Raw genomic sequence first — 26,761 nt, 5'->3', positions numbered from 1 at the left:
TCAGTTGCTGTGAAACTGCAAATTAGTCCTGATGTCGTCTTGGTTGCACTGTCAGCTTACGTCCAATAAAAGTGCCTGTTTTTGCAGCTGACATGTTCATATTGTTATTTTAGGTTTCTGACAGCATAATGGAAAGGATCACAACAGAGATAAACCTTTTTGTTAAAGAGTAAGATCCTTTTTTTTTCTTATCCAAATCACTGCTGCCAAACTCACCAGAGTCCATTTAAATAAACAGTAATTGTGTCATTGTAAAACACACTTCATTCGAAGTCAACAGAAACAAAATACATTCATTCATTCATTCATCTTCTAACCGCTTCATCCTCTTGAGGGTCGCGGGGGGGCTGGAGCCTATCCCAGCTGACATTGGGCGAGAGGCAGGGTACACCCTGGACAGGTCGCCAGACTATCACAGGGCTGACACATAGAGACAAACAACCATTCACACTCACATTCACACCTATGGACAATTTAGAGTTATCAATTAACCTAGTCCCCAACCTGCATGTCTTTGGACTGTGGGAGGAAGCCGGAGTGCCCGGAGAGAACCCACGCTGACACGGGGAGAACATGCAAACTCCGCACAGAAGGGCTCCCACGCCCGGGATCAAACCGGCAACCCTCTTGCTGTGAGGCGAGAGTGCTAACCACCACACCACCGTGTCGCCCCAGAAACAAAATAAGTTCACAAAAACCTTCTTGGTTCATCTTTCCACTGTTCAACAATCACCAACTCTGGTTTGGTTGAAGTAAACCCTCAATTCACCCAGTTAAGTATAAAAATATGCTGCCTCTATACATGCTAAAATTACTGTTTATCCAAATGGAGTCTGCTGTGTTTGGCGATGAGGATTTGGGGGCTGTTTCTGGTTAAAGAAAAAGGATATTACTCTTTAAAAAATGGTCTCTCTCTCTCTCTCTGTAGGTATCTTTCCTATAATATTGTCAGACACTTAGAATGACAATCTGAGCTTGTCAGTGGCAAAAACAAGCTCGTCAGGTAGACGTGAATGGACATTGTCAAATTTTAAACATTGTTGTTCCTTTTAGTCACTTAGACACAAAAACATAAGAAAATAGGGTTGAAGAATACAGAAGAGGTCCCTTTTAGAGATAAAAGGCCCTCTGTTCGTCAAACAACAGCCCGATAAACAGAAGAAAGAGACTATCTGTGGTGTGTCTGGATACCAAGAAGCTTCTAAACGATGTCATCTTGACCGAGCTAGTTCCTCGTTAGGCAGGAAAAAAGATCATTGACCAACCTGATATTTTGAAAAAGATTTTTCCAGCCGTTGTTATTTTGCTTTAAAGTAAAGTTGGTAACTTTTTCCTAGTACACTTTGTTTCTGCAAAATGTACAAAAAAATCTGGAGAGAGAGAATCAGTACATGAGAAAAAGACAACTTTGCCAGATTACACAGTTGTTACATCACTGTCCTCCAGCAGCATCTGTTCATGCAGAATGTTTTGCTTTACTTGTGCAGGTTTCAAAATTTCTGCTTTCACCTGAACACAATTAATGTGAATTAAATTTTCTCAAAGCATAGAAAAATTACATTTGATAATATCAGGAGAAGCATCTCTCTTCAGAAATAATGTCCCTATTATCCAGAATGATCCACAGACTGTCATGAGTTTGCAATGGAAACGGAAGATTTTAGATGTTGGTTTGTCATGAGTAACTAGGATACAGTTTATGGAAAGACTTAACTAGATTTTCTTTTCCATTTTGTGTGTATTGTTCACTGCTGGCAGAACTGTCTTGCCCGAGCTCATTTAACTTCTGGTAGTGAGTTAGGGGTTTTACTGGTGCTTTGGTATGTGGTGTATTGTGGTTCTAACAGTACCTCCATCTGAACGCAGTCGTCTTTTCTTCCTCTTTAGAAGTTCTTCACACATGTATCTGCATGCTGCCTCTGTAGCTTTTCACTGAATTAGCTCACCAACCTCCTGTTTTTTTTTTTTTTTTTTTTTAATTTTGTGTTTCTGTTGTCTCGCCCTTCTCTTTTAGTTCTTCCCTTTCCTCCGGTCACCTCGTAGAGATTTTGTTCAGCAGCTTTTTTAATCAACAATCGTAATGCTAACAATGTGTTCATACCTGAAGAATTTCAAGTATCAAGTCTGTGGGGTCTTAACGGCCTTCATTCTTGATACCAGCCAAACATTAGCCAATATTTAAGTTAAGAAGTTACCACTTCTCTTTTTTGTCTGATGGCTGCAGTGATATTTGTCACAAACTGGCAGTTACATACAAGACTTGCTTGTTCCATATGCTGCTGCTGTGGCTGGTTGCAGAAGTCATCCATCTCTCTCCGCTGTGACATTTTAAAGTGGATGTTATTATAGATCAATATTCTGGCTTAGATGTTTGTTGTTGGGCTTTAATGACACTGTTGTTACTGTGGTGACTAGGGCTATATGAATATTCAACGTCTCACCTCCTCCATGTCACTGCATCGTGCCTGCGGCTCAGTACCAAAGAGTTGTGTAAATCTGAAGAGTGACGGCAGCAAAATCTGGGAACCAAAATATCCCCAGCATAGACTAGCAAAACACTGATGATCTCTGACTTTCAGGGGGCAGCCCCAGTGGTGACAAAGTCAAACTGTACGCAGTTTCATGACACTAAAAGCAGTGAAACAAAGAAGAATTCTCATTTTTGGGAAGAGGAAACATAACTTACTGTGTATGCAGAGTGTGTTGCTTCAGAAGTATTAGGAGGATTTCATAGAGATTTATTGCATTTAGTTGATGTTGGTGGATTTTGATATTTTATGTGGAAGCAGCTGATGACAGCAGGGCCAAGTACGTGTGGTTTTTGTAGAAGAAAAGATGTGTCGGCATCTGATTTAACTGGACTAAATTTTGTTGTGAAGAAACCTAGCTTACGTAGGGTTTTCTTTTTCAAGAACATTTTTAGGACTTTAATTTAACATGTAGTAGGCTTTACAGGCTAACTGTGACTTACTTTTCCGTACAAATGCACCAGTGTTGTTTCACACATACACGTGAGATGCCACTGAAGTAATAATGGCTTCTTTACCTCCATTTATAACCTGGATAAGTCTATGTTTTACATGTTTTAGACATTTAACAGACGCCCTTGTCCAGAGCAGCAACACAACTGTCATGTTGTAGGTTACAACGTAACTGTACCAGAGACAACTCATTTACTCTGTGTACAGTTGTAACTACAGTAAAAGTACTTACTCTGTTAACACCTGCAACCTTTACTTTACTGACTTTACTTTTAGTATTTGTATGATGAAGCTGTATCAGATAACTTGTCACTGATTATTTTAATGTGCAGTGTCTAAAACAATGAGCACATCTTATTTGAGCAAATTCAGTAGTTAAAGTGAAACTTTAGTTCAGTGTGATTCTACCTTTAACATCTGATCTGCTAACTGGCCACTAAACCAACTGATTATTTACCTTCAGTCAGTGTAAAAGGCTGTACGGTTGCTGGTTGTTGTATTAATGAAAAGTTAAATCGGCCTTTTGGACATTTGCAGAGTTTGGGAAATATATGAATTGATTCAACTTCAAATTCTTTTTTTTTCCCCTCACTAAATTAAAATGACTTTATTCACTGATTCTCCTGGATTTCTTTTTTTTTCTCCCTGCAGCGGTCAAACAGCTGAAGGAGACTGTAAGCTCTTCAATCCACAAACTGGCCAACTTTGATGGTAAGACCTCAACTAAGCTTCAGATATAGAGTACATATGAATGATTTATTAATCAATTAGTCCTGCAGCAGTTCAGTTTGTGTGTAAACTAATATTAGAAATCAGAGAGAGAACAAACTCTGAATCAGATGAGACTGCTGTAGAATTATTTTTTACATAAACTGTGAAAGGCTGGCTGACTTTGTGAAGCTTTAATATTTAAATCTAACTATATTCTGTCGTCTCTAACAAGTATAAATGTGTGTTTGTAGAAGTGATGGACGCCCACCTACAGAACAACCAGACGGCAGAAGACGACATCCTGGCCAGCCCAGATCGACTCAAAGGTAGAGTTATAAAACCATCAGACTTACTACAGTTATATTTTGGTGGCTGTTTATGTTCAATTCTTGTGATGGTATTATAAAATGAAGTAATGTAAATGTAGTAATAGACTAATCGAGAATATCCTCACTTGTCTGGGTTTTATTAAAAGCCATGTTTTTTATTAATTTAAAATGTTTTAGTCTTGAGTGAACTAGTGACCGTTACATTGACTGACTCACAAAGAGTAAAACCTGCTGACAAGTAGACATCATACAATTATGACCTCTGACCTGTGTCTTTGCTGTTGTGAGCCTGTTCGTCATTCACACACAATGCTCGGGGTTACCAACAGCAATGTGTGGAGGCTTTGACACATGACACATTTTTTTCGGGACAGTAACACAAACTTTTATATCGCTACACTTTTCATGACCTTAAGGCACAGTTCAATCCCAAGTCTTAACTTCAACCGCCACAAATACATGTCAAATTCTTCAAACAGTTAAACAATCGTATGAAAACTGCTCTTAACTGCTGCTTCTGTTGTTTCTGTTTCACCTCCTGAACCCTGCATGGCCTCACACAGTATAAGCCAGTCAGTGTGCTACACACAAGTGTGTGTGTATTGTATACATGCATATTTGTGGAGATATATTTGTTAATTTTTCTTTGCCTTTCTTTTCTTTCTCTTTTTTGAGTTTCTCAATTTTGTTAGCTGCTTTTATATCGCTTTTACAGCTTTCCCACACCCATTCTGTCCCCTCCTCGCTAACCTTTGTTGTTTATGTGTGTGTGTGTGTGTGTCCTCAGGGAATCAGATGGATGCCAAAGAGTCCGACATGTCAGACACTCTGAGTCCCAGCAAAGACCGCAGCAGTGACGACACGTCAGGTCAGTAAAATGCGCACAGTTACTCACACTATAACCAGAATTTGTTTTTTCATGTCAATTATTTAAGTCTCATTTATATGATTGTTTCACTCTCTCAGGTTTTATCTTATATTTTGTTTTTGATCAGTTTGACTTTAAAGGTTTTCTGCTGTTAAAGTCTGGCCTCTGCGTCTGTTACACAGAGCATCTAGTCTGTAGTAAATTCTTCATGTAAAGAGTTTTAAGTAACCTACTGAGAACTAAAAAACATTTTGATTTATTTTATTTCTATTGAATATTAACTGAATTTTAAAAAATACACAAATCATCTTTTTGGACCAGGCAACACAGGTTAAAATTAAGATGCTTTGTGTATTAATTCGTATGTGTTTTCACCTGTTGGCAATTTAAGGCACTTTTTAAGTGCTTTCTAAGTCCTTTTTGAATTTATTCCTAGTTAGAAACACATCATAAAGAAGTGTGTGTGTGTGTGTGTGTGTGTGTGTGTGTGTGTGTGTGTGTGTGTGTGTGTGTGTGTGTGTGTTTCAGATGGCAACATGGACGACCAGGAGCTCAATGAACCACAGAACAGAGTAGCTCTGCTCAAAGGTAACCATGGCAGCTCATCTCTGCTTTGTAGTTCTGCTCTGTGCAGCACAAACAGACCATCAGCAGTAACCAGGGTTATAAGATTCAGTAATACAGTCAACTGTCCATTAGGGGGTGCTGTTCAGTTGTGTGTGGCTTCAGGTCCTTCAAGAGACTTTACTCCTTAAAGTCTTTTTTCCACTTTGTCTCTGTTATGTGTGTTTGTAGCTGAGTTGCATCGGGCCGGTCTAGAGCCTGGAGACACAGAGCAGGTCATCCACCACCTCCACAGAGAGCTCCTAGACGCCCAGGAATTAGCCAATACTGGCAAACAGAGGTGTCTGGAGCTACAAGGTAACTAACAGTGTAAAATAATTTCACTAAAATTAACACCCAGATATTATTTGAGCCGTGACTACTTCCTAGCTCCGATTAAGATCTACAGATTCTTACATGTTCTGCTGTTTCACTTGATACTCTCAAAATCAAATGTGGACTGTGTTAGATTTCATAACAGAGCAGGAAGAGAGTTCATTGAGTTTACCTCTAATATTTGACATCAGAGTTTTCAACATTTAGTTCATATATTACTATCATTGTACGTCACATGACATCATACCAGATTAAGATTGTGACCACATGTCTGTGTCTGTCTGTAGCTCTGCTGGAGGAGGAGAGGAGGAGTAACTCTCAGCAAACTGAAGAGTCGACCAAACAGATCCAGTACCTGCAGAGTAAGTACACACCTACACACACACACACACACACACACAGAGTACAGTGCGATACTACACACCTGTATGTGTCAAAACCTTCCTCGCTCCCACTTCACTTTGTGTGTGTGTGTGTGTTTTAGCTCAGCTTGGGAAGCTGCAGGCCGACATGGAGGCACTGAGGGAGCAGAGGGAGAGCACCATCTGCACCACTAGAGAGGAACTCTGCTCCGCCCAGGAGGAGGTACCACTCCATCTCATTACCACTCCTACCTATTACCCTCACAACTCCTCTACATCTTCATTACTCCCTGTGATGCCTCTTTGACTCCCTCTGACTCCCTCTACTTCCTACTTATTGTTTTCTTACTCCTTCTGACACTGCTTTGACTCCTCATCAACCTCCTTTACTCCTTTCTGTCTTCTACTGACTCCACTCTGTGTCTGAATGACTACCACCTGATTCCTCCCAACTCCTTTTTGCTCTCCTCTGACTCTGAGAATCATGCAGGGACTACTACAGTCATCAAAAAATTCTGTGTGGAACAACTTCGACAAAATAAACAAGTATGCACAGTCATTTGAGAGCGAGGCACGCAGGAGGCGGCAAGGGACCGTACGGCTGGGCTCGGCGGCACGACAGGTCTGCAGCGCGAGTCCCGTAGCAGCTCGCCCCCCTGTTAATCAATTACAGCGGCTCCACCAGCAACGGGAGCAGCGCAACAACTCCCGTCTGTCACGTGACAACTCTCTATTTTACGGGGCTCTTCTATTTTTGTCGCGCTAGCTCCCCTACGCGACCCTCCAGCAGATAAAAACTACATGAAATAGTGTGCTAAACGAGCACAATGTGTTTTTAAATGAATAAACCATTATCAGAGGTGATATGTGATGATTTTTTTTTTTTCATGCATTTACCCATGTTTATCTGTGACATTGTGTAAATGTCCGTGGCGGACAGAAAGATTATTCAAAAAATTGTCGAATAGTTGCCATGATTTTTGAATAGTGTTTTTGCTTGTGCTACCCATCCCTACTTCAGACACCTCCTGACTTCTCCCATCACCCCTCTGACTCCTTGTGGCTCACTCCCAACTTGCTTTAACTCGCATCTCTCTCCTCCAAACTCCCCTTGCATTCCTTCCAGCTCGTTCCTACTAGCCTCTTACTCCTCCTGTCTCCCACTGACTCCCCTCTGACTCTTTTTGACTTCCAGGTGATTCCTCCTAGCTCCTTCTGACTCCTCGTGACCTCTTCCGACTTCCCTCTGATTCTTTCTTGCACTCAAAGAAATTAGACCTCTTCTTTTATGGAACAGACTTGAAGTCCATCAGGTTACATTAAATCCCAGTCATGTGTGACATCACTGACTGACTCATGGATTGTGTTTCTTCTGTCAGATTCTTGTCCTGCGGCACGCCATGGAGGCAGCCACGGCGGAGCGGGAGCGCGAGATTGCTGCCCTGCAGGCTGACCTCAGCAGCGTGCGATCAGAGCTGGACCACTGGAGGGAAACGGCCGCCAAGTACGAGGGGGAGATCAGCCGGCTGCAGGAGGCCTTCACACAGCAGCAACAGCAGCAGAGCACTGCCAGCCAGCTGCAGGGTGAGCAGAGAGTCCAACGATAGTCTATTCATCAAAATTTAACACAGTGGTGTTAATTAAAACTATACTTCCTCTTCTTCTCTCTCAGCGGAGTGTGCTACGTTGCAGCAGCGGTGTGTGTGTTTGCAGCAGGACTGTGACGGCCTGAGAGGTGAACGGAAAGCTCTTACAGAGAAACTGCACCGCCTGGAGACTGAGCTTAGCAGGTACACACACGCTACAAGGGAAGTGAAATTAACGGTCACCTAAAATATCACGTTCATGTCAGGAAGTTTGGAGCATTCAGCATGTGGAAGCCCAAAACATCAAAAGAACATGGCAGCTCACACAGTCAGCTATAGATAAATGCAGTATTTCTTTAATGATATAAACACACTTTTCTGCTTAATTTTAGGCAAGACGTGCATTTAAAATAATTTCAAAGCTTGTAAGCAGCCACACAAACTCTCACAACCATGAATGAAATACAAAGACTCATAAGCTGAACTTCAGCCGACAGAATGAAAAGATTTGTAAGCATAAAAGGAAAGGAAAAAGAACTAACTGAATTTATTATATCATACTTTAAACTTAAACTCTATAGAAAAGTGCCTAAACTCTTAACTGAATGTAAAGCTGAGGATCGACCTGGAAGACATCAGGAATGTGTGTCCAACAATGTGAAGGTGGACATTAAAACTGGACCTAAAAGTCTTTGTGACAGCCGTGATGGACTTGATGAATCCTGGTGTAGGACAGCTGACAGGAAGTCCACTGGTCCTGACAGGTTCAGAGTTTGGATTTAGCATTAAAAGAAGGACTGGAGGAAACATGGTGTCCAGCTGACTCAGCCTGAACAGGACGAAAGGACGACAGCTGACGGACGGCTGACTGAACCAGACCGAGCAGTCGGCAGGTTAATGCTTCGTCTGCTCTCCATGGAGAGAAAACATCACTGCATGTTCTCGTCAGAGCCGAGAGCTCAGCAGGATTTTATCCGAGCTTCAGCTGTGTTTAGTTTCCAATAAACTGTGGGTGCCTCTGGCAGCACTTCTCATGAATATCTGAAATGCACCACTCGGGTAAAACTGCAGATGTCAGCGGCAGCATGCTGTCCCATCCCTGTTGAAATGTACAGCCTCAAACTACTTCCTAAACATCTTTCAATGATTGATCTGTGATGAAGCCTTCGTGGGTAAAATATCAAAGGTTGTTTATCATACAGCAAAGACCACATATTTAATGAGTGAGGCAACTGTTTTAGACCAAGATGTAATAACTGAATAGATCACAAGGTGTGTCAAGGTCAGTCTGAGTCAGCTGAAAAAATGAAAGTGATCGATGACTGATTGTTTGATCATCATACATTTGCTGTCAGGGAATAAATGCAGTATGAAATGTTGGGAGAAATAAACTTCGTCATTCACAGTCAGGTGAGGCTGTTTGACCAAAAAACGTGTGTGTGTGTGTGTGTGTGTGTGTGTTTATGTGCAGCACCAGGGAGCAGAGTCAGGTCCTCAGCAGCAGTCTGGAGTCTCTGGAGAAGAGGGAGGAGGTTCTGCAGGACAAACTGGGTTCTCTGGAGAATCAACACCTGCAGGACGCAAGCAAGCTGAAGAGCCAGCTGGACCAGGCCAAGGCCCACACACACACACTGCAGAGAGAGGTACACACAGACACACACATACACACACACACACACACACACACACACACACACACACACACTCACATACACTGCAGAGAGAGGTACAAATCCTGTGAAGCTAACTCACTTCTTTACAGATTTATAGAAATATAAAATATGTGACACATAAATGATGTTATAGTGGTCTGTGTGCATGTGTAATTGTGTGTGTATGTGTATGTGTGCGTGCGTGAATAGTATGAAGACACACAGTCCCAGCTGTTGGACCTCCGTCAGCGCTATGAGAGAACAGAGAAGGAGAAGCTGAATATCCACCAGGAGCTGGAGCAGTGCAGAAACAGCCTGAAGCTGCTGCAGGACAAGACCAGCTCTGTGAGTACACACACACACACACACACACACACACACACACTCACACTTACACTACCTTTGTAATTATACCAAAGACCATATGTACTATTTGTGTTGTAACCTTTATTCTTGTGTTGCTCAGCTTTAAATCCAGATGTTTTCATGATGTTTTTTTCCACAGTTTTGTTTTTATTGCTTAAAGATTAAAGCAGGAGAAGCACCAGACTTGCTCATGGACACTGTGACAGTCTTGGACTTGTTAGCTGTAACAACCACCCAACACTTCCCGTTCACTGCCTCCCTCCTCACTGCTTACTTGCTAACTCTGAACACAATAAAGTCTCTTCGATCAGTGTTTAAATATCTGAATTAATCTTGAATCCGACTTTTCAGTCCTGTCAGTCCAGGACTGACAACACCCTCTGTAGTGGTGAAAGCAGATGGAGTAAATAACATAATCAATAAACTGTAGAGATAAATAATAACAAATCATTGTACATCATCGTCTCTCCTGCCTTCCATCCTGAGCTGATCAATAACAGCTGCTAGTTTGAGAAAAACTCCAGGAAACACAAATCAGAAAATCAGGAGATGAAAGCGAGGCGGAGCAGCCTCCTCCTCCTCCTCTGTTACCCCTCTTCCTCCTCTTCTCTCTCATCTACCTGTCCTCAGCTCTTCCTTGTCCTCGTCCTCGGTCTTTGGTGGCGTGACAGTCGATGTTTGTCTTGTCCCTCAGGTTTTGTTTCCACAGAGTTTTTCAGAATAAAAGTCCTGATCCGGTTTCACAGGATCAACAAACTTTGTTTTAACTGACAATTCAAAATGATAATTCCTGTTTATTACAACTTTGCTCTTATTTTCATAGTGTTTGTCCATCATTTCTTCAGCTCACTCCAACATGCACTAATAGAGTAAATAGCTGAGATCTTGGAACATAGTGACATGCCTAATGACACTAAGGTGTGATGACAGTCCAAGAAACAAGCAGTCAGATAATCAGTAAGGTTAGAAAAAACTTATTTTCATCTATCACAATTTACACTTCCTGCTTCAACTTTGGCTTACCTCACTTAATATAGTTGTGTGCACACATTTTTCCTGTGCACTGAGCAGCTCCTCCAGGATGCAAACTCAGCCAATCCCCATGAATTCTGCGTAGCCTTAGTCCAATCACCACAACTTTTCCGCAAGTTTCAGTATTTAAATGTTTATCATGAGACTACTCCTGCAGGAGTGTGAGCTTCACACCCGGGAGGACGGAGTCACACATACACAGTGACAGGGCAAACTGTTAGCATCACAAGGCTAACATTAACCAACAGTTATAGACTTAACAATAGAGTCACACCAGTGTTGGCGTGAAATTAACAGATTATGTTTGTTTTATTTAGAAAGGGACAGTGCACATAAATGAACATGATCACCTAAGTCACATAAATTTGCCATATTTAGCCATACAAGCTGATTTTCATCTGCAGTCCCTGGCAAGTTGTAAGTGTATGTAAGAAAAAGTCAAAAATAACATATAAAAGCACAGATAAAAGCAGATTGATGGCATGGTGTGGGATGTTAATCACCACTGCGGGGCTTCAGCCCAAGTGACAATCACGTTGATCACATTGTGCTGTGTTAGCTTGTGTTGACTGTGCAGAGAAAGCAGGTGGAGATCGTCTGTAATCAGCTCTCGCTGCCCCCCTAACCTCACGAATAGTTTCTAATATGTAAAACACTGAATGCTTGTAATGATACGCTCTGAATCCAAAATGGCATTGCAACTATTTTTGCAAAAAAGTCTAAAAACGTTGCAACATACATCGCAGTTTTTTAGAAAAGCTGCCCTGAATTCAGTCATTTCAGGCCACAACAATCCCAAAACAGCCAGAGAAATCCTGAAGGGACTGAATGAGAGATTATTAGCAAGATTAATCAGGTGTGTCCAGTTTTAAGTGGCTGTTTTGCAGACATTGTGCAGCTCCCTCTGGAGCAACAAAAGGCTTTATGCAACTTACATCACATATGATGGAGTGCTCTTCAAGACCTGCAAATGGACTGTGATGTGTAAAGTTGGTAGAGCTCCCCTTCCCCTTCCAGTTTAGTTTTTCATAAAAAACAAAAGATGGAAATGTTTTTTACGTGTGTCATTCACCACCAGTGTGTTCTGTACCTTGTCAGACTTTGTTGAAATGATATTTTGGTTTTTGATGAGCACAATATTTTCAGTACTGATTAAAATGATGGACATTACTATGAAAATAATATCTCAAGTTGAAATAACAGCATTATCCTTTAAGTCCATTATTTATCTTCACCAGGCACAACATGTATTGGCACCTTAGTTTACAAGAAACAGTTTTTTAGCATTCATTTTACAAAGTTGTCTTTTCTTAAATAGAAGATCAGATTTTAAACATTTCACTCTGGCCTTAAAGACCAGTGGACTGATATTACTGTGAGCCAGCAGCTGATATAAAGATCAGCTTCTGAGTGCTAATGAGACGTCCTGGTGCAGAGAGTTAATGAGCTGAAACCCAACAAGAAAATGTTTGTGCTTTTAAAAGAGCTTGGTGACGGATTGCACTTCTTCTGTGATGTTTGGTGAACATGGCTGTTTAATGTGTGGAAACGGCCGACCCGATACAAACCTGCCGTCATACATACTCCCTCTCTCTCCTCTTCTCTCTCTCTGTCTGTCTGTCTCCCCTTCCTCCCCCTCGCTGTAGCTGCTCCATCCTCCATGTTGGTTTTGGTTGATTTGCCGGCTGATATCTTCTTATCCCTCTCCTCCCCCTCCTCCCTCCCTCCCCTCTAGCCATCCATACTGCAGCCTGTCCAAGCCATATTCATTGGCCTTGTCCTGGCTCTGCTGTACTGGTGTTTCGGCCAGTTGTGGTAGAAAGGTACACACCGACATGACATCAGTCTGTCTCTCTGCCTGTCTCTCTTTTGCCTCCATTTGTCCGTCATCTCTGGAAGGAAAGATGACGGAGGTGAAAACGTCGTCCTGATCTGTGATGAATTCAGAGTCACATGTTGTGAAACATAAGAGAAGTACCGAAACACTGGATCAGTTAAGTTTTATTAGTTATGTTTTGACCCCACACAATCATCTTTTGGTTGAAATAATTATTCCTGCCAAATCACAACCATGTTCATGACCTTTTACCCTCAAGTGCTCCTATGAAAAGTAGTTGTCAGTTGTTATTTCTGTGACCACCAAATCAAATTAAATTAAATTAAATAAAATTCTATCTGATCAGAGACAAGTAAGAAGAACAGAAATCTGACCAGACATGAAATGCCAACTTTTAGTATTTGACAATATTTGATGGACACATTCGGTCAGTACCAGTAAAATACTCTAGTTCAATACCCAACCACCAAATTCTTATAATATTTATCAGGAAGGAACAGTTGGAGTTTGGATTATGAACATGTACGTTTAGTATATTGTTTCACACGTCTGTGGACCCAAAAGAACTGTAGCTGTTGGATGAAAGCTGATGAGGATCCAAGTTGTAAATGAAAAATAAAAATTAACTATCTTAGTTTCATCCCCTTATGACAGCCTTAGCAAATAAGGGTCATTTGAGTTCAGTTTTTTTGCACTGCTGTTACAGGCTGTTAGTATTGAACCCTGAATTCTGATCAGCAGGATGCTCTCCTCACCTCCTACACTTTCCTTGAAGACTGAGTATCATCATCATCTTCATCATGGACTGTCTTTGTCTTCTTGCGTAAGCAGCTCTAACTGCATGGCTGTCAATGACACGTCTTCAGCTTCTGCACTGCTGACTCTAACACTGAACTCTTTAAAAGGACGAGTTCACAACAACCACAAAACCTCTGTTTAAAGGGATACTTCGATCTTCTTCTGGAAACATGTTTAGTTCTTAATCTTCGAGAAAACATTGGTCCTTAGGTTCCTTCATTATAATCTCTGGCTTTGATAGTAACTTCATGTAATGATCCATGCAAACAGCTCACCAGGTAGCTCAAATTATAAGGTTAATTTTTTTTCTATATTTTTCTTATTGTCGACACTGTGTTAGTGCGTCTCCCAATGCTTTGACCTCCCTACAGCTGACCCCTGTAGTTCTTATCAAATGTTACTCAAACAAAAGGAAATAGTGCATTGGTTGGGGACTATTTTCAGTGGCGGATTAATCCACATTTGGTGCTCTAGTGAGTATTTGTGGCAGCAGGACGTTGTATGAGGGACTGAGTCAAAATAAATGACGGTTTTGGGTGCTCATGTGAGTATATTTTTTTCAAAGTGTTGATTTTGTCATGAGCACTGTCACGCAGAACGTGAGCATTAGGCTGTTTTTTCCAAAATAAGGTAAATTTTTCTGAGCTTTCCCGCTGAATGAAGGCATCAACCAATCACACTGTACAGAATAGACATAACGTCACAACGTCATGACAGTGGCAGACCAGTTGCAACCATGGATCTGTTTTCTAAATCATACATTCATGGCTGCAACTGTTGCAAAGTCACATTGCTGCTGGTATGAATACTTTTGACACAGGCGAGTATTTTGCATTTCCGTTCAACAGTGTGGCTTATGGTTGGGTTATTAATAGTTTCTGGAATAAGTTTGTTGACAATAAGAAGAATATATTGCATCATCATATTTACCTTTTACCAAACTTTAGGCCCTGAATTTAGGCTGTTGAGTGGTTAGTATGAACTGAGACGTGGTTCAGTGAAGATGTTAGGTTAGACTTATGTTTTGTCTTGTTTGAATGATTTTTATTGGCATTGTCACCTAACCAAGAAAAAGCTGGAGGCTCCGTGTTTCAATTCAGTGTGAGCTCCAAGTTGTTGCACGTCAGTTAAGCTGCACAGCATGAGCACAATACTTGCAGGTTCTGGCCGTGCAAAAGGACCAATTAAAACATGTAGTGTGAGTAAACACAACATGCAAGATCAATAAAATCACTCAGGCAAAAATCAGGGGTAAAAATTTGCGAAAAACAGTACAACTTATTTCAAATAAGGCTCTTTATTTAGGGTATTAATTTATGCTTTACAGACAGACAGTTCTAAATTTGATAAAGTCATGTAGAAAGAGCAGAAAATTTTGCTATTTTTTAGTTAGCTCTACAGCTGCTGTTGGTCGGTCGGTCCACAAAGATGTCCTCACCCTCTGGAAGCAACAGCTTTTGCCTTTGGGGGCTGGAATTCGGTATGATAAAATTACAAGCTCTCTCAGAAGTTGCAGAATTGTTTGAATTTGTATTAATTAAAAACCAAATCCTGTGATGGTCTGAGCAGTTTAAACATCATCTCAGTATAAGAATCAGAGCATGGCTGTTTATTTTCAATCCAGTAAAAAAGCCTGGTAGATTAAGGCTTACTGAGTCTTCATTCTGGACTCAGTTTCTGTCTGAAACTTAAAATGAAGATGAAGGTTTCCCCTTAAAGAGTCGGGCGCTCACCCTCACATCCGAACATCTCTTCATAGAAGTCACTTACTAACAGTTTCCTCCACTTACCTCCCTCAGTCATTCATTAACTGTCTCTTCACAGCTCCCGCTCACTTTCAGGGTGCTGGTGCTTCTTTTTTTACTCTTTATTTCATGCATCATTTCTCTTGCAACAGGGTTTGTGTTTTGTTAATTTTCCTTCCATTTCTTGCATCCAGTCTGCTGCAGTTATTTTACCATTTTACTCTGTGTTTACCTGCTTTAAGGTTTGTGCTGTTTACACTGACTCATCCATCTTTTTTGTTCAAGTCTTTCTTTGGACTCTGCAGTTTCTCCATTGTTATAAAATGTCCATCATTGTGTCCATCATGTTTGTCCTGTGTGGTTGTTTGCTGCTTGTTTGTTGATTTGGTGTTCACTGACCAGTGTTTCCAGTTGTTTGCTGTGAAGGAAAACTGGTCTGTAACTCTTCTGTTTTTCTACTCAGGTTACCTCCTTGGCCTTGTTTACTTTGCTGCTTCCTCCTGTGTCTTTTATATTTATTTCTTGTTTTATTTCCTTCTTTTCTCTACCTCTCCCAAAACCCCAAAAGATGATTTTTTTTTCTCCAGTCATTATCTTTTGTGTATGAGTTGGGGGAACAAGTTCAATATAAACCCCATACACTTCAATACCCTGCAGCTTTGAGTTGATGAACAGAACATCAGAGTGTCATATAATGAACTTCTTGCTGTTGAAAAACACAAATGTTGTCCTCAGCAGAAACTCACTCTGTGAGCAGGAGAAGGAGTTCAGGTATCCCTGGGTCGTATTCATAAGTGAGGGTAAAATGGAGCGTTAGATGGACAGGTGGTTTGGTTTGGTGTGGTGTCAGCAGTGATGCGGCTGTTGGCACTAAACCATTGTGGTATAGAGGGAGCCAGGCCAGAAGGCAAAGCTCTCGATTTACCGGTCCATCTACGCTCTGACCCTCGCCTATGGTCATGATCTTTGGGTAGTGACTGAAAAAGAGATCAAGGATACAAGTGGCTGAAATGGGTTTCTTCTGCAGGGTGGCTGGGCTCAGCCGTAAGACTGCATTGAATGTCTGCGGTTTCTGTGCTAGTACAATTCAGGGTTCGTATCAGCCTCCAGCAGGAAACAGGAGGACTGGGAGTTATCTTTACTATCCCTCTACTGCCAGCATCAAGTGAAAGTGAAAGGAAGTCTGGAGTGACTGTATGTCAAATATCCAACTTAAAATTTACTTCACTATAGTGAGGTGGCAGCAGTGTTCGGAACAAGAGATTAGAGCATGCACAGTTGGTACGCTTGCTTTGCGCACAGTTAACACCATCACAAAAAATGGGCTCCATGTGAATGTTTGCATAGGGGTCTGTGCGGTCCCTTGGTGGATGATATCATTTACGTCACATGGACCCTTGCAGACCCTCGCAGACACACGGACAGGTGATGTATCACTCGGCCTTTAGACAGATAGGGTGAGGAACTTAGACATTTGCAGGGAGCTCAGAGTAGAGCCGCTGCTCCTTTAAGTGGAAAGGGGCCAGTTGAAGTGGCTCATGCGTCTGATCAGGATGCCTCTGGGGTGTCTCCCGATAGAGGTTTTCCGGACACATCCAACTGGTAGGAGGCACTGGGATACACCCAGAACACACTGGAGGGATTATTTATCTCATCTGGTCAGGGAACGCCTCGGGATCCTCCAGGAGGAGCAAGACAATGTTGCTGGGGAGAGGGACTTCTGGAGTACCTTCCTGCTCCTGTCACCCAGCCCTGAATAAGTGGAGGAAAATGGATGGATGGAGATTCACTCTGCAAAGAAAAAAAACTGTGAAAGTGCTCTTCAGAAAACACAGTTATCATCACCATTGTCATGTCATACCCAGAATTTATTTAGCATCTAAAGTTTTAAATGATATAAAATCAGCTGTAAGATGACGTCTCATTCAGGTGCAGCAAAACTGGACAGTCAGCTGTGTGTATGTGAGAGCAACAAAACTTTCCTACAGCATTTTTAAAGGAGCTGTGTAGTTAGAGCATATCTGTGTTTCGGAACTGACTCAGGTTGCAAGGTTGGCATTAGCTGACCTACAAGCGCGGGAGGGAGTGTGCTGGTGGAGGAGCTCAGACAGATACAGGGAGCCAGGTTGTGGAGGGCTTTATAGGTGATGATTAGGAGTTTGAAGTGGATACAGAGATAGGGAGACAGTGGAGGTTACGGAGGATGGCAGTAAATTGGTCACAGCTCCATGTATGTGTATGTCATTTTATTTTATTTTTCTGTAAGGTGACCTTGGATGTTACGAAAGATGCCTTTTAAATAAAATGTATTATGTATTATTGTTACGAGTGTGTGGAAAGGTGAGCAGCTGAATTCTGGTTATATTGTAGTTTCTTAAGTTGTGTATGATGAACCATAGAGGAGACTATTGCAGTTATCAGTGTATCTGTTTTGTCAGCTTTTAGTCACCTTAGATCATCAGGTCCAGACCTTAACCTTTGCACACTTACATTGATTTTCTAAAATAACAATGTTGATAGGTGTGTGTTGTCCTCTATAAGTGAACAACAAACAAAGTGTGCACACTCTTAGATAACCTTGCCCAAATAGATAAGAAACTTGTGTGTACAAGATAGGAAAAAATCATCTTTTGGACATTTTGGGGCTTCAGAGGCTTTTTCTATTTTGTACAGTCCTCTTTGTCTTTCCCTCTGTTCCTCTTCATCTTCCTTTCTTCTCTTTCTTCCTTCTCTCTTACTGGTTTCACTCTTTGCTCCAGTTTGTGTCAGAAAGTTCAGTCATGACGATGCACGCTAACTTGATTTTCTTTGTGTCGTTGTCTCTCGGACAGAGCGGCTGGAGCCCCTGGATGCCGGTCATCGCAGTGATGGTCGCCGTGACGGCAGCCGTCCTCTACCCGAACCTCTCCAAGAGCAGCTCCACCTAGGACACACACACACACACATACACACACACACACAGACACACGCGCACACAGAGCGCTGTGAGGAGAGCATCACTGCTTTACTTGTATAAAGTCTAATTGTACATAATTGTAGAGGGAATATAAAGGTTGTGGTTTCTACAGAGGATTCAGAAGCTTCTCGGTTTATTTTGTTTTTGTGTTTTATTTTCTGCGGCGGGAAGTTTTGTTGTCGTTTTTATTCTTGGCTCTCTCTCAGCTGTGGTGGGGGCTCTTTTGGTTTTCGTCTCTCTGCTGATTTCTGGGTTAACGAAGCGTTCTCCAGCAGGCCGAGCTTCCACACAAAACACCTGCCAGAGGTGACGTTCACACCTGTCCCATCGTACGAACGGCATCAAGGCGAAAGCAACACTTTTCAGCAGTCTGGGAAACATGATCTATAATCTGCAGGTCTGCATTTACTGAAGGATCTGCACACCTTGTGATAGATTTCATTGGCTATTGGAGTCTGTGAGCAGGTGTGTTCACCTGTAGCTCCGCCAGAACTGGTTTTCAGCTGGTTGGACTGGGCTGCAGCGCTCCTTCAGCCCTGAGGGTAGCTCTCATGCTGGACTGACACATTTTGATTTTCAGTGTCTTTACTTAGCAAAGTCTTTTCTTTAAATTGTCTCCATATTTAGCTTTAACTTTAAATTCTCTAAACCAGCTCAGTGCCTCACCTGCCTCCTATAAATGTCTCTGTGACATCATCAGTGTGAGTCATGTGTGTCGCTTTTTTAGAGCAATTCATATGTGTATGATTACTTTTTGATTTTAGCTGCAGATATTTGGTGCCATTATGCTCTTTATCTTTGAATTTGGCCATCTTTTGTTCCTGAAACATACAGTATTCTCTTTTTTGTCTTGTCAGAGCAGATGATTGATCAAAATAACAAATTACCAATTCGACAACAGATTGTAATTTAATTAAATGCTAATATGTTTGATAAAATGTGCCACTAAAGCTTGGTAAAAGCTCTAATGTTTTTTTACATATCACCTTCAGAATAGGCTCTGTTTCATGATGTGTTCACACCAAATGCAGAGTGAATGTTTGGGTCATGTCACTCACATGAAGGATTTTTTGGAGTAATTAGCAACTGGGGAGTTCGTCCTGAACGGCTATGCTAACGGTTGTGCTAACTAACGGGAATGCAGCTAACGGCTAACTCTGAATCTGTGTGAACCAAGACGGCAACACTTTTTAAAATTTGACATACTGTCACGTTACGTTACTGCCTCACTCTTTCCATTGTTGCCTTTAAATTAAAGATCAACTTAAATTACTTAAATCATTTTGCTAGGGAGCACCCAGAGATGTATAATAATAACAAGATACCAGACACCAAGATGGCACCTATTCAGGAACTGCTTGTCTTGTGCATATGTCAAAAAAGCCTCAAGCTTCTGGGTTTACTTCTTTGGTATGCAGCCCACTGTCCCTCGTGGACATGGGTGGATGATGCCATTTTCAACACGCAGCCCCTCACAGACACGAGGACATGTAAACTATGAACTGGCCCTTAGAGAGATCGGGTGACGAGCTCAGACATCTGCAGGGGGCTCATAGTAGAGCTGCTGCTTCTTCATTTGAAACGGGGCCAGTTGAAGCAGTTTGTGTGCCTCCCATTAGAAGTTGTCTGGGCACATCCAACTGGTAGAAGGCACCAGGACACTCCCAGAACAATAAATATGCACAGTAATGTTTCTCCTGCTGGCCCCGCCCACGGGTTCCCGCTCAGCTCACAGACTTGACACTATGATGATGTCACAGATTTTTAAATGCACGAATGTAAAACCTCCATGGATCAAGAATTTGTAAGAGAGGCGTAACTGTCCTTGTTGGAGGTGTCCCGTCAACAGTTTTACAGAGGTCTCTTTTGTTACAGTGGCCTGTGGGAAAGATGCTTCTTGGAGCGTAGGGGATTTGTTTCGCTGCAATACCGCGAGTGGCCACTTGGAAATCACCTCAACAAAATAGCGTACACTTTAAAGGCAGTGTCCTGTGAATTTTTCACTCAAGCCGAAACATTTCAACTCATGCTAAAAGCACAAATCTCACATAATTCTCGTCTTTGCACCGACTTTGTAAAATGCTCGCTTCGCATTCAGTGTGGACACAACCGGCTGTTTTTAGTAACTTGAATATTTCATAGTGCGATTTCTGAAACAAACGTGTGATAATAAGTCATATTATCACTCAGTAGGAGTCCCCTTGTTGTGTAAATTACATGTTTATATGAAACCGTGAATCTGCATCACAAAATCATCTCCAGACATCAGTAAAACAACAAAGTAAATTCACTTCAATAGTAAATGTACATCTGCGTCATTACATTTAGACAAAGTGTCGTCAGTTCACCTGAATCAGTATTTCAGTTTCTGTTGACCTGATGATGATCTGTCTCCGCCTGCTGGAAAGTGTTCGCGTCCAGGTGTTCACAGGAAGTCCTGCTCTACTCTGTTCTGGTTTGAGTCGGACATGTTGGATGTCTAACATGCCGTTTTTCTCTGTTATTGTATTCCCTTTTTTTCCGGGGGAGTTTTGGGGGACGGGGGGTGAAACTTGAAGCCAAATTATTAAAATAAAAATGAGATTTATTTTCTGTTTCTTTTTCGGGGCACAGTAAAGGGGGTCAAAGTGCCTCTGATGTAACTAACTAACACCACAGTTTGTGTACGTGTGCCGACGAGCGCACAGCAACACACGCTTTCTCTAGTGAACACACACAAACACACACATCATTTATGTGACTGTCAGAGGTCTGTCGGTGTTGAGAGTGTGGAGAGAAGCTGAACGTCAGTGACCCACAGTGTCTGTGAAGCTTCTTTAGGGCGGTTAAAAGCTCTAACAGCAGCCAGTAAGTGGACCTTGAGTTTAGTTTGTCAAATTATTGTCGTGGCTTCACCCAGATTTCCATCAGCTGGGTGATTTTTTTTTTAAGCCACGTTCATGGCTGTTAGGATGCTCAGGACAAACTTTTTTGAGATTGATTGTCGTCTCCAGTTCTCATCTTTCCAACAACGTTACTTCCTGTTGAGTATCGAGCTCGAACGCCTCACAGAGCTGCAGGAAGAAAATCAGCTTCTCTCTGACTTGAAACACTCGAGGCCTCTGCTGAGATGTTTTTAGCAGACATTAAATTATTTTGAGACACGTGTGTGTTTGTGTGTGTGTTTCGGGGCTGGTGAGCAGGGGGGGGAGTGTGTGTCGGTTCACACTCTGGACTCTTTGTCATCGTTCGTGTACTCTGTCTCGTCTCCGTGTTTAAAAAAAAAAATCTAAATAAAAGTCAACGAACAAATATTCCTGATGTTTAAAGAGAAAAACACTACAGTACAGAGAGAGAATTGTAAAATAAAATGTTATTGAATGATGTGCTACTAGACTTATTTTGTTAAAATTGTTTAGAGATATGAGAGGGAGCTATGTAGAGGATATGATGATGATGATGATGTAATGAATATGCAGAGCGATGTTTGGATTAAAGTTGTAGCAAGCTGACCCACCAAACCTGCTCCTGTTGCCTTCATTCAAACACTTCACAATGAGAAATGAACTCTGCAGATTGTCTTCTTCACCTCCTTCTAATATTCCTCCTTCCTCTCCTTCTACATCCCCTTCCCCATCATCATCTTCTCTTCCTCCTTTTCTTTCTTCCTCTCCTGCTTCCTCTACTCTTCCTCCCACCTCCCCCTTTCCTTATACTCCTCTTCCTCCCTCTCCTCTCTCTTCTGCTTTCTTTTCATTCTCCTCACCTTTTGTTTTTCCTCCTCCCTCTGCCTCTTCTCCTCCTCCTCCTGTTTCTTCTACTCCTCCTTTTCTTTCCCCTCTGTCTACTTCACCTCATTTTTCGTTACCTCCTCCTGTTTCTTCTCCCTCTCGTCATCCTCCTTTCTCCTCCCTCTGCCCTCTCTGCCCTCCCTCTCCTACTGCTCCTGCTTCTTCCTCTACTTCTCTTCCTCCTTTTCCTCTCCCATCTTCTCCACCTCTTCCTCCTCCTCTGTTCTTTCTTATTCTCCCTCTGCCTCTCTTCTCCTTCACTCCTTTTCCTTCTCTTCCTCCTTTCCCTACTCCATCTTCTCCTCCTCTTCCTTTTCCTCCTGCTCCTCCTACTTTCCCTTCTTTTCCTTCTCCTCATCTTTTCCTCCTCCCTCTGCCTCTCCTGCTTTTTCTTCTACTCCTCTTCCTCCTTTCCTTCCCCATCTTCTCTTCATCTTCCTCCTTTCTTACTCCTCTTCTGCCTCTCCATCTACATCCTCTTTCTTCTCTACCTCGTTCTCCTGCCTCTCCCCTTCTCCTTCTTTCTCCTCCCTCTGCCTCTCTTACTGCTCCTGCTTCATTCTCTACTTCTCTTCCTCCTTTTCCTCTCCCATCTTCTCCACCTCTTCATCCTCCCCCTCCTTTCTTTCTTATTCTCCCTCTGCCTCTCTTCTCCTTCACTCCTTTTCCTTCTCTTCCTCCTTTCCCTACTCCATCTCCTCCTCTTCCTTTTCCTCCTGCTTCTCCTTTCCCTTCTTTTCCTTCTCATCTTTTTCCTCCTCCCTTTGCCTCTCCTCCTGCTTTTTCTTCTACTTCTCTTCCTCCTTTTCCTTCCCCATTTTCTCCTCTTCATCTTCCTCCTTCCTTACTCCTCTTCTGCCTCTCCATCTACATCCTCTTTCTTCTCTACCTCGTTCTCCTGCCTCTCCCCTTCTCCTTTACTTTCGTCTTCTCCCTCTGCCTCTCCTCTTCCTCCTTTCTCCTCCCTCTGCCTCTCCTACTGCTCCTGCTTCTTCCTCTACTCCTCTTCCTCCCTTTCCTCTCCCATCTTCTCCACCTCTTCATCCTCCTCCTCCTCCTTTCTTTCTTATTCTCCCTCTGCCTCTCTTCTCCTCCTTCACTCCTTTTCTTTCTCTTCCTCCTTTCCCTACTCCATCTTCTCTTCCTTTTCCCGCTTCTCCTCCTCCTTTTCCTTCTCATCTTTTCCCTCCTCCCTCTGCCTCTCCTGCTTTTTCTTCTACTCCTCTTCCTCCTTTTCCTTCTCCATCTTGTCCTTTTCTTTCCCCTTTGTTTCCATCTTCTTCCCCTCATCCTCTTTTTCCTTCTCATCCTACTTCTCTTCCTTTTCCTTCCTCTTCTGCCTCTCCATCTACATCCTCTTCTCTACCTCGTCTTGCCTCTCGTTCTGCTTTTCTTTCGTCTTCTCCCTCTGCCTCTCATCCTCCTCCTCCTGCTTCTTCTTCTTCTCTTTATTCTTCCAATAATAAGTTTTGTTCTTTGTCAGCAGATTAAGAAATTGATTTTTTAGACAGTTCAGAGGGTTTTTTTTTGTTGTTTTTTTTGAATAAGAACAAAATAATCTGTTATTTCTGAATGTATGGGGAATAATGTTTAGATTATTACAGTCTGCTGTGAGCAGTGAGGAAGTGATACAGACGGCTGAGGGTGACACATCAGCAAACATTACACTGTTATTCATAGAAACCAGATTAGGAAACAACCGAAGACACTAATGTCTCAAAATCATCTGTCAGTCATTCTTTCAGTAGAAATATGAGCATATGAGTAATTCATCATAGTGTGTGTGTGTGTGTGGACTTGCCCTTGAGGGTTGGGTTGCTCCTGTCTGAATAGCGGTTTAAACCCAAATCCAGTCAAAGTCTGAAAATATGAATCTGATCAGATCAAAGTTTGGACCTATTGATTACTGACTGGAGATCAAAACAACAAACCAGACTGATAGAGAATGAGAGCTGCTGATTTTGTACCTGAATCAGTTTCTACTGAAGATATTATAGCAACAAGATGCATCACTCTGACTGTTTTTCCAGGAACAGAAAACCCCCACACAAATACAATACAACTAAACACAATGCTTGTGGACAACAAAACAAAACAAAAACATAAACTCAAAGTCCACTTCAGCCGACAAGGGTTCACCTTCATCTTACACTCCTCCTCAGTGAATGAGTCCACAGTGGAAGACCATGACATGTAGCTGAAAGAAACATAAGAACAAAGAATGTAAGTGTACTTTGACTTTAGTCCTTTTTTTAGGGGGGTGGTTCTCGTCTTTAGAGGTAGAAGTTGACCTTTGATCTTTTTTTGGGCGTCGAGATGTTTAAGGGTTGGAGGAAGGTGTTGTTTGTTTTCAGTCGTCATGGTAATGGTTACTCATTTTTACAAACTAGGAGGGGGTTCCTTCCATGAAGCAAGACTAGTGCTCATCCAGCTCATCTTTGAGCTTGACTCTGGTTTTCTGTTGTGTCATGAAGCCGGCTCACTTTTAACCAGATCACCATGGCAACCCGGGGGTGGATCACCATGGTAACTGTTGCTGTTGCAGGTGTAACTTCAGGGGATCAAAACCTGTCAACAGAGAGTGTCTCGCCAATCAGATCACTGGAAGAAACAGACGGATTGATCATTTCTACAGGATCCTGACAAGAACAAAAAATATTTTGTTAAAAATAAAATGACCACAGTGTCAGAGAGAGAAGAAGATGGCTGTGTCCTTTTTAAGTTTAAAGTAAATTTAATAGTAAATTAGATATTGAATATTTATCAGGGAGTCATTTATTTTCTTTGGGCGTTTCTGAAGATTTCAGTTTTTCTTTGAAGACTTTTTAACTTTTTTTTAAAGTGTATCCCTTATTATTTATAACCATGAATCCAAATTGATTTAGTTTATTTTCTTATTTTAGACTTTGTTGAAAATATCAGACGTTTTTAAAAAGGCCTCTGAAAGATGTGAAACCACCCAAACCATGTTACAGCACAGACTCCAAAGGTGAAACATGATTTAGTTTGTTTATAGACGATCTTTGAGAAAGTGAGCTCGGCTTCACAACAGACTGATGCTGCATTCAGGGCTGCCGGAAATTTGGGCATTATGACATTTGTTTCAATAATCCTAGGTTATATGAAGAAAAGAGACTACAAAAACAAACAAACAAACAAAAACAATATGACCTTGTTTTGTTTCGTTTCTCTGTTTTTAATTATTTATAAAAACTGGTTATTACGTATGTATGTTTCACAGAAAAAGTGTGTGATCAAACTGATCGTCACTGTTTAATTCAAAGTAAAATAACACCACAGATAAAATACTTGTAGTAATTGTAAGATATCATATTATAACATAAAAATGATAAAAACATACACACATTTTATTAAAAAATACATAATAAAATCACATTTTCTTTTAATTGAAACAAACAGTCTAACAAGGTCAACTTTTATTTGTTTACAGTGGAAACTTTTTTAAAATACATTATTAATCTAAATATAAAAGGTACCTCTCTTCATTACCAATACATTTTTATTTATTTTATTTTGTTCCTCTGTTTGATTTTTAACTGTGTCATGTTGGATTATATATGTCTACAGATAGTAGCCTATATATCTGTAACTATATTTGCTTTCTTCTTTTTTCCAGACTACTTTGGGGAATTTAAATTAAAAATGATTCCTGTTTCATGTTCTAGTAAATCAGTAGTCATTTATTCTTCTGTTTTTATTTCTTTAAAAAGATATAAATATGAATTGCGGTACTGAATATAAATAAATAAATTCCTGTATTGTAAGTACAGAAATGTTATAAAATAAATGATCAATGGAAATACATTATACTCTTGCTGTGAGGCAACAATGCAACCGTGAAAGAAGGCAGATATCTGCAACACTCTGCAACTCACACTAAAACTATCTAGACTGATAAATAGCTCTGCAGGTAACAGGAAAAACATATGTTTTTGATTTTAGGGTGAACTGACCCTTTAAATACAGTACTTGAGTTAATGTACTTAATTACATACTACCACTTTATGAGAGCGACTGGACTAATTACAGGACTTTAAAAACATAAATGTACACTGGGGCAGATTGAATCCAGAAGGAGGCAGTGATGCAACATTAGGAAGCCCTTTACACCTCAACCAAGAAGCAATCCGAGTTTTTAAAGCGGTACTTGAACGCAGCAGCAGCCAGTCAGTCTCAGTGAGGTTTTAAAAAAACTCCAAAGCAACTTCAGGCTGCGCCGAGGAGACACCACCGCGGGAACACCAAACGCACTCTGTCACATTCAACCAAAGTCCCAACAAGAAGCGTTAAACTAAGACATTAAAGATGCCGAACACAGCGAAGGACCTGGCCGACGACGCTCCGTGGAAGAAGATCCAGCAAAACACCTTCACCCGCTGGTGTAACGAGCACCTGAAGTGCGTCAACAAGCGGATCGCAGACCTGCAGCTGGACCTGGGCGACGGCCTGAGGCTCATCACCCTGCTGGAGGTGCTGAGCCAGAAGAAGATGTACAAAAAGTACCACCCGAGGCCCAACTTCGGGCAGATGAAGCTGGAGAACGTGTCGGTGGCTCTGGAGTTCCTGGAGAAGGAGAACATAAAGCTGGTCTCCATCGGTGAGTAACGGCTCCATTCATTCGTCTGGAAGCTTCTCTGAGCCCCCAAAACCACCATCTGGTCCCCCCAGACTACTTTAACTGTTTGTGAGAAGTCTACAAACACTTCAGGAGTCCTGGCAGTACTTTTATAACTTGTCCCAGTAAAGTTTCCCCCAGTTTTCCCAGTTTATAGCCCCAACACCGTTTTATATCCATCACAGTGCGGACT

At 41.7% G+C, this 26,761-nt stretch overlaps 2 protein-coding genes across 14 annotated transcripts in view; both read left to right on the top strand.

The window, feature by feature from the left end:
- Window positions 1-21,552, top strand: part of slmapa (sarcolemma associated protein a) — an 87,234-nt gene extending 65,682 nt beyond the window's left edge. For 8 of the 12 annotated variants that reach the window (XM_049585841.1, XM_049585814.1, XM_049585790.1 and 5 more), the window contains 12 exons: window positions 3,633-3,692; window positions 3,944-4,018; window positions 4,809-4,889; window positions 5,418-5,477; window positions 5,685-5,810; window positions 6,116-6,190; window positions 6,313-6,413; window positions 7,570-7,774; window positions 7,863-7,980; window positions 9,248-9,419; window positions 9,639-9,773; window positions 18,038-21,552. In XM_049585841.1, coding sequence (XP_049441798.1) covers window positions 3,633-3,692; window positions 3,944-4,018; window positions 4,809-4,889; window positions 5,418-5,477; window positions 5,685-5,810; window positions 6,116-6,190; window positions 6,313-6,413; window positions 7,570-7,774; window positions 7,863-7,980; window positions 9,248-9,419; window positions 9,639-9,773; window positions 18,038-18,133 — 1,304 coding nt within the window. In that variant the 3' untranslated portion in view covers window positions 18,134-21,552. Of the gene's footprint in view, window positions 1-3,632; window positions 3,693-3,943; window positions 4,019-4,808; window positions 4,890-5,417; window positions 5,478-5,684; window positions 5,811-6,115; window positions 6,191-6,312; window positions 6,414-7,569; window positions 7,775-7,862; window positions 7,981-9,247; window positions 9,420-9,638; window positions 9,774-12,561; window positions 12,650-18,037 lie in introns of all 12 variants that reach the window. The other 4 variants (XM_049585867.1, XM_049585833.1, XM_049585858.1 and 1 more) reach the window with 1 other exon arrangement.
- A 4,592-nt stretch (window positions 21,553-26,144) lies between these two features.
- The window catches only part of LOC125894403 (filamin-B), an 89,907-nt gene continuing 89,290 nt past the window's right edge, over window positions 26,145-26,761 (top strand). For both annotated transcript variants that reach the window (XM_049585766.1, XM_049585757.1), the window contains exon 1: window positions 26,145-26,550. In XM_049585766.1, the coding sequence (XP_049441723.1) occupies window positions 26,259-26,550 (292 nt within the window). In that variant the 5' untranslated portion in view covers window positions 26,145-26,258. The remainder of the gene's footprint in view (window positions 26,551-26,761) is intronic.

Source organism: Epinephelus fuscoguttatus, linkage group LG1 (assembly GCF_011397635.1).
Source record: "Epinephelus fuscoguttatus linkage group LG1, E.fuscoguttatus.final_Chr_v1".
Lineage (NCBI taxonomy): Eukaryota > Metazoa > Chordata > Actinopteri > Perciformes > Serranidae > Epinephelus > Epinephelus fuscoguttatus.
This window is presented reverse-complemented; position numbering and strand designations above follow the sequence as displayed.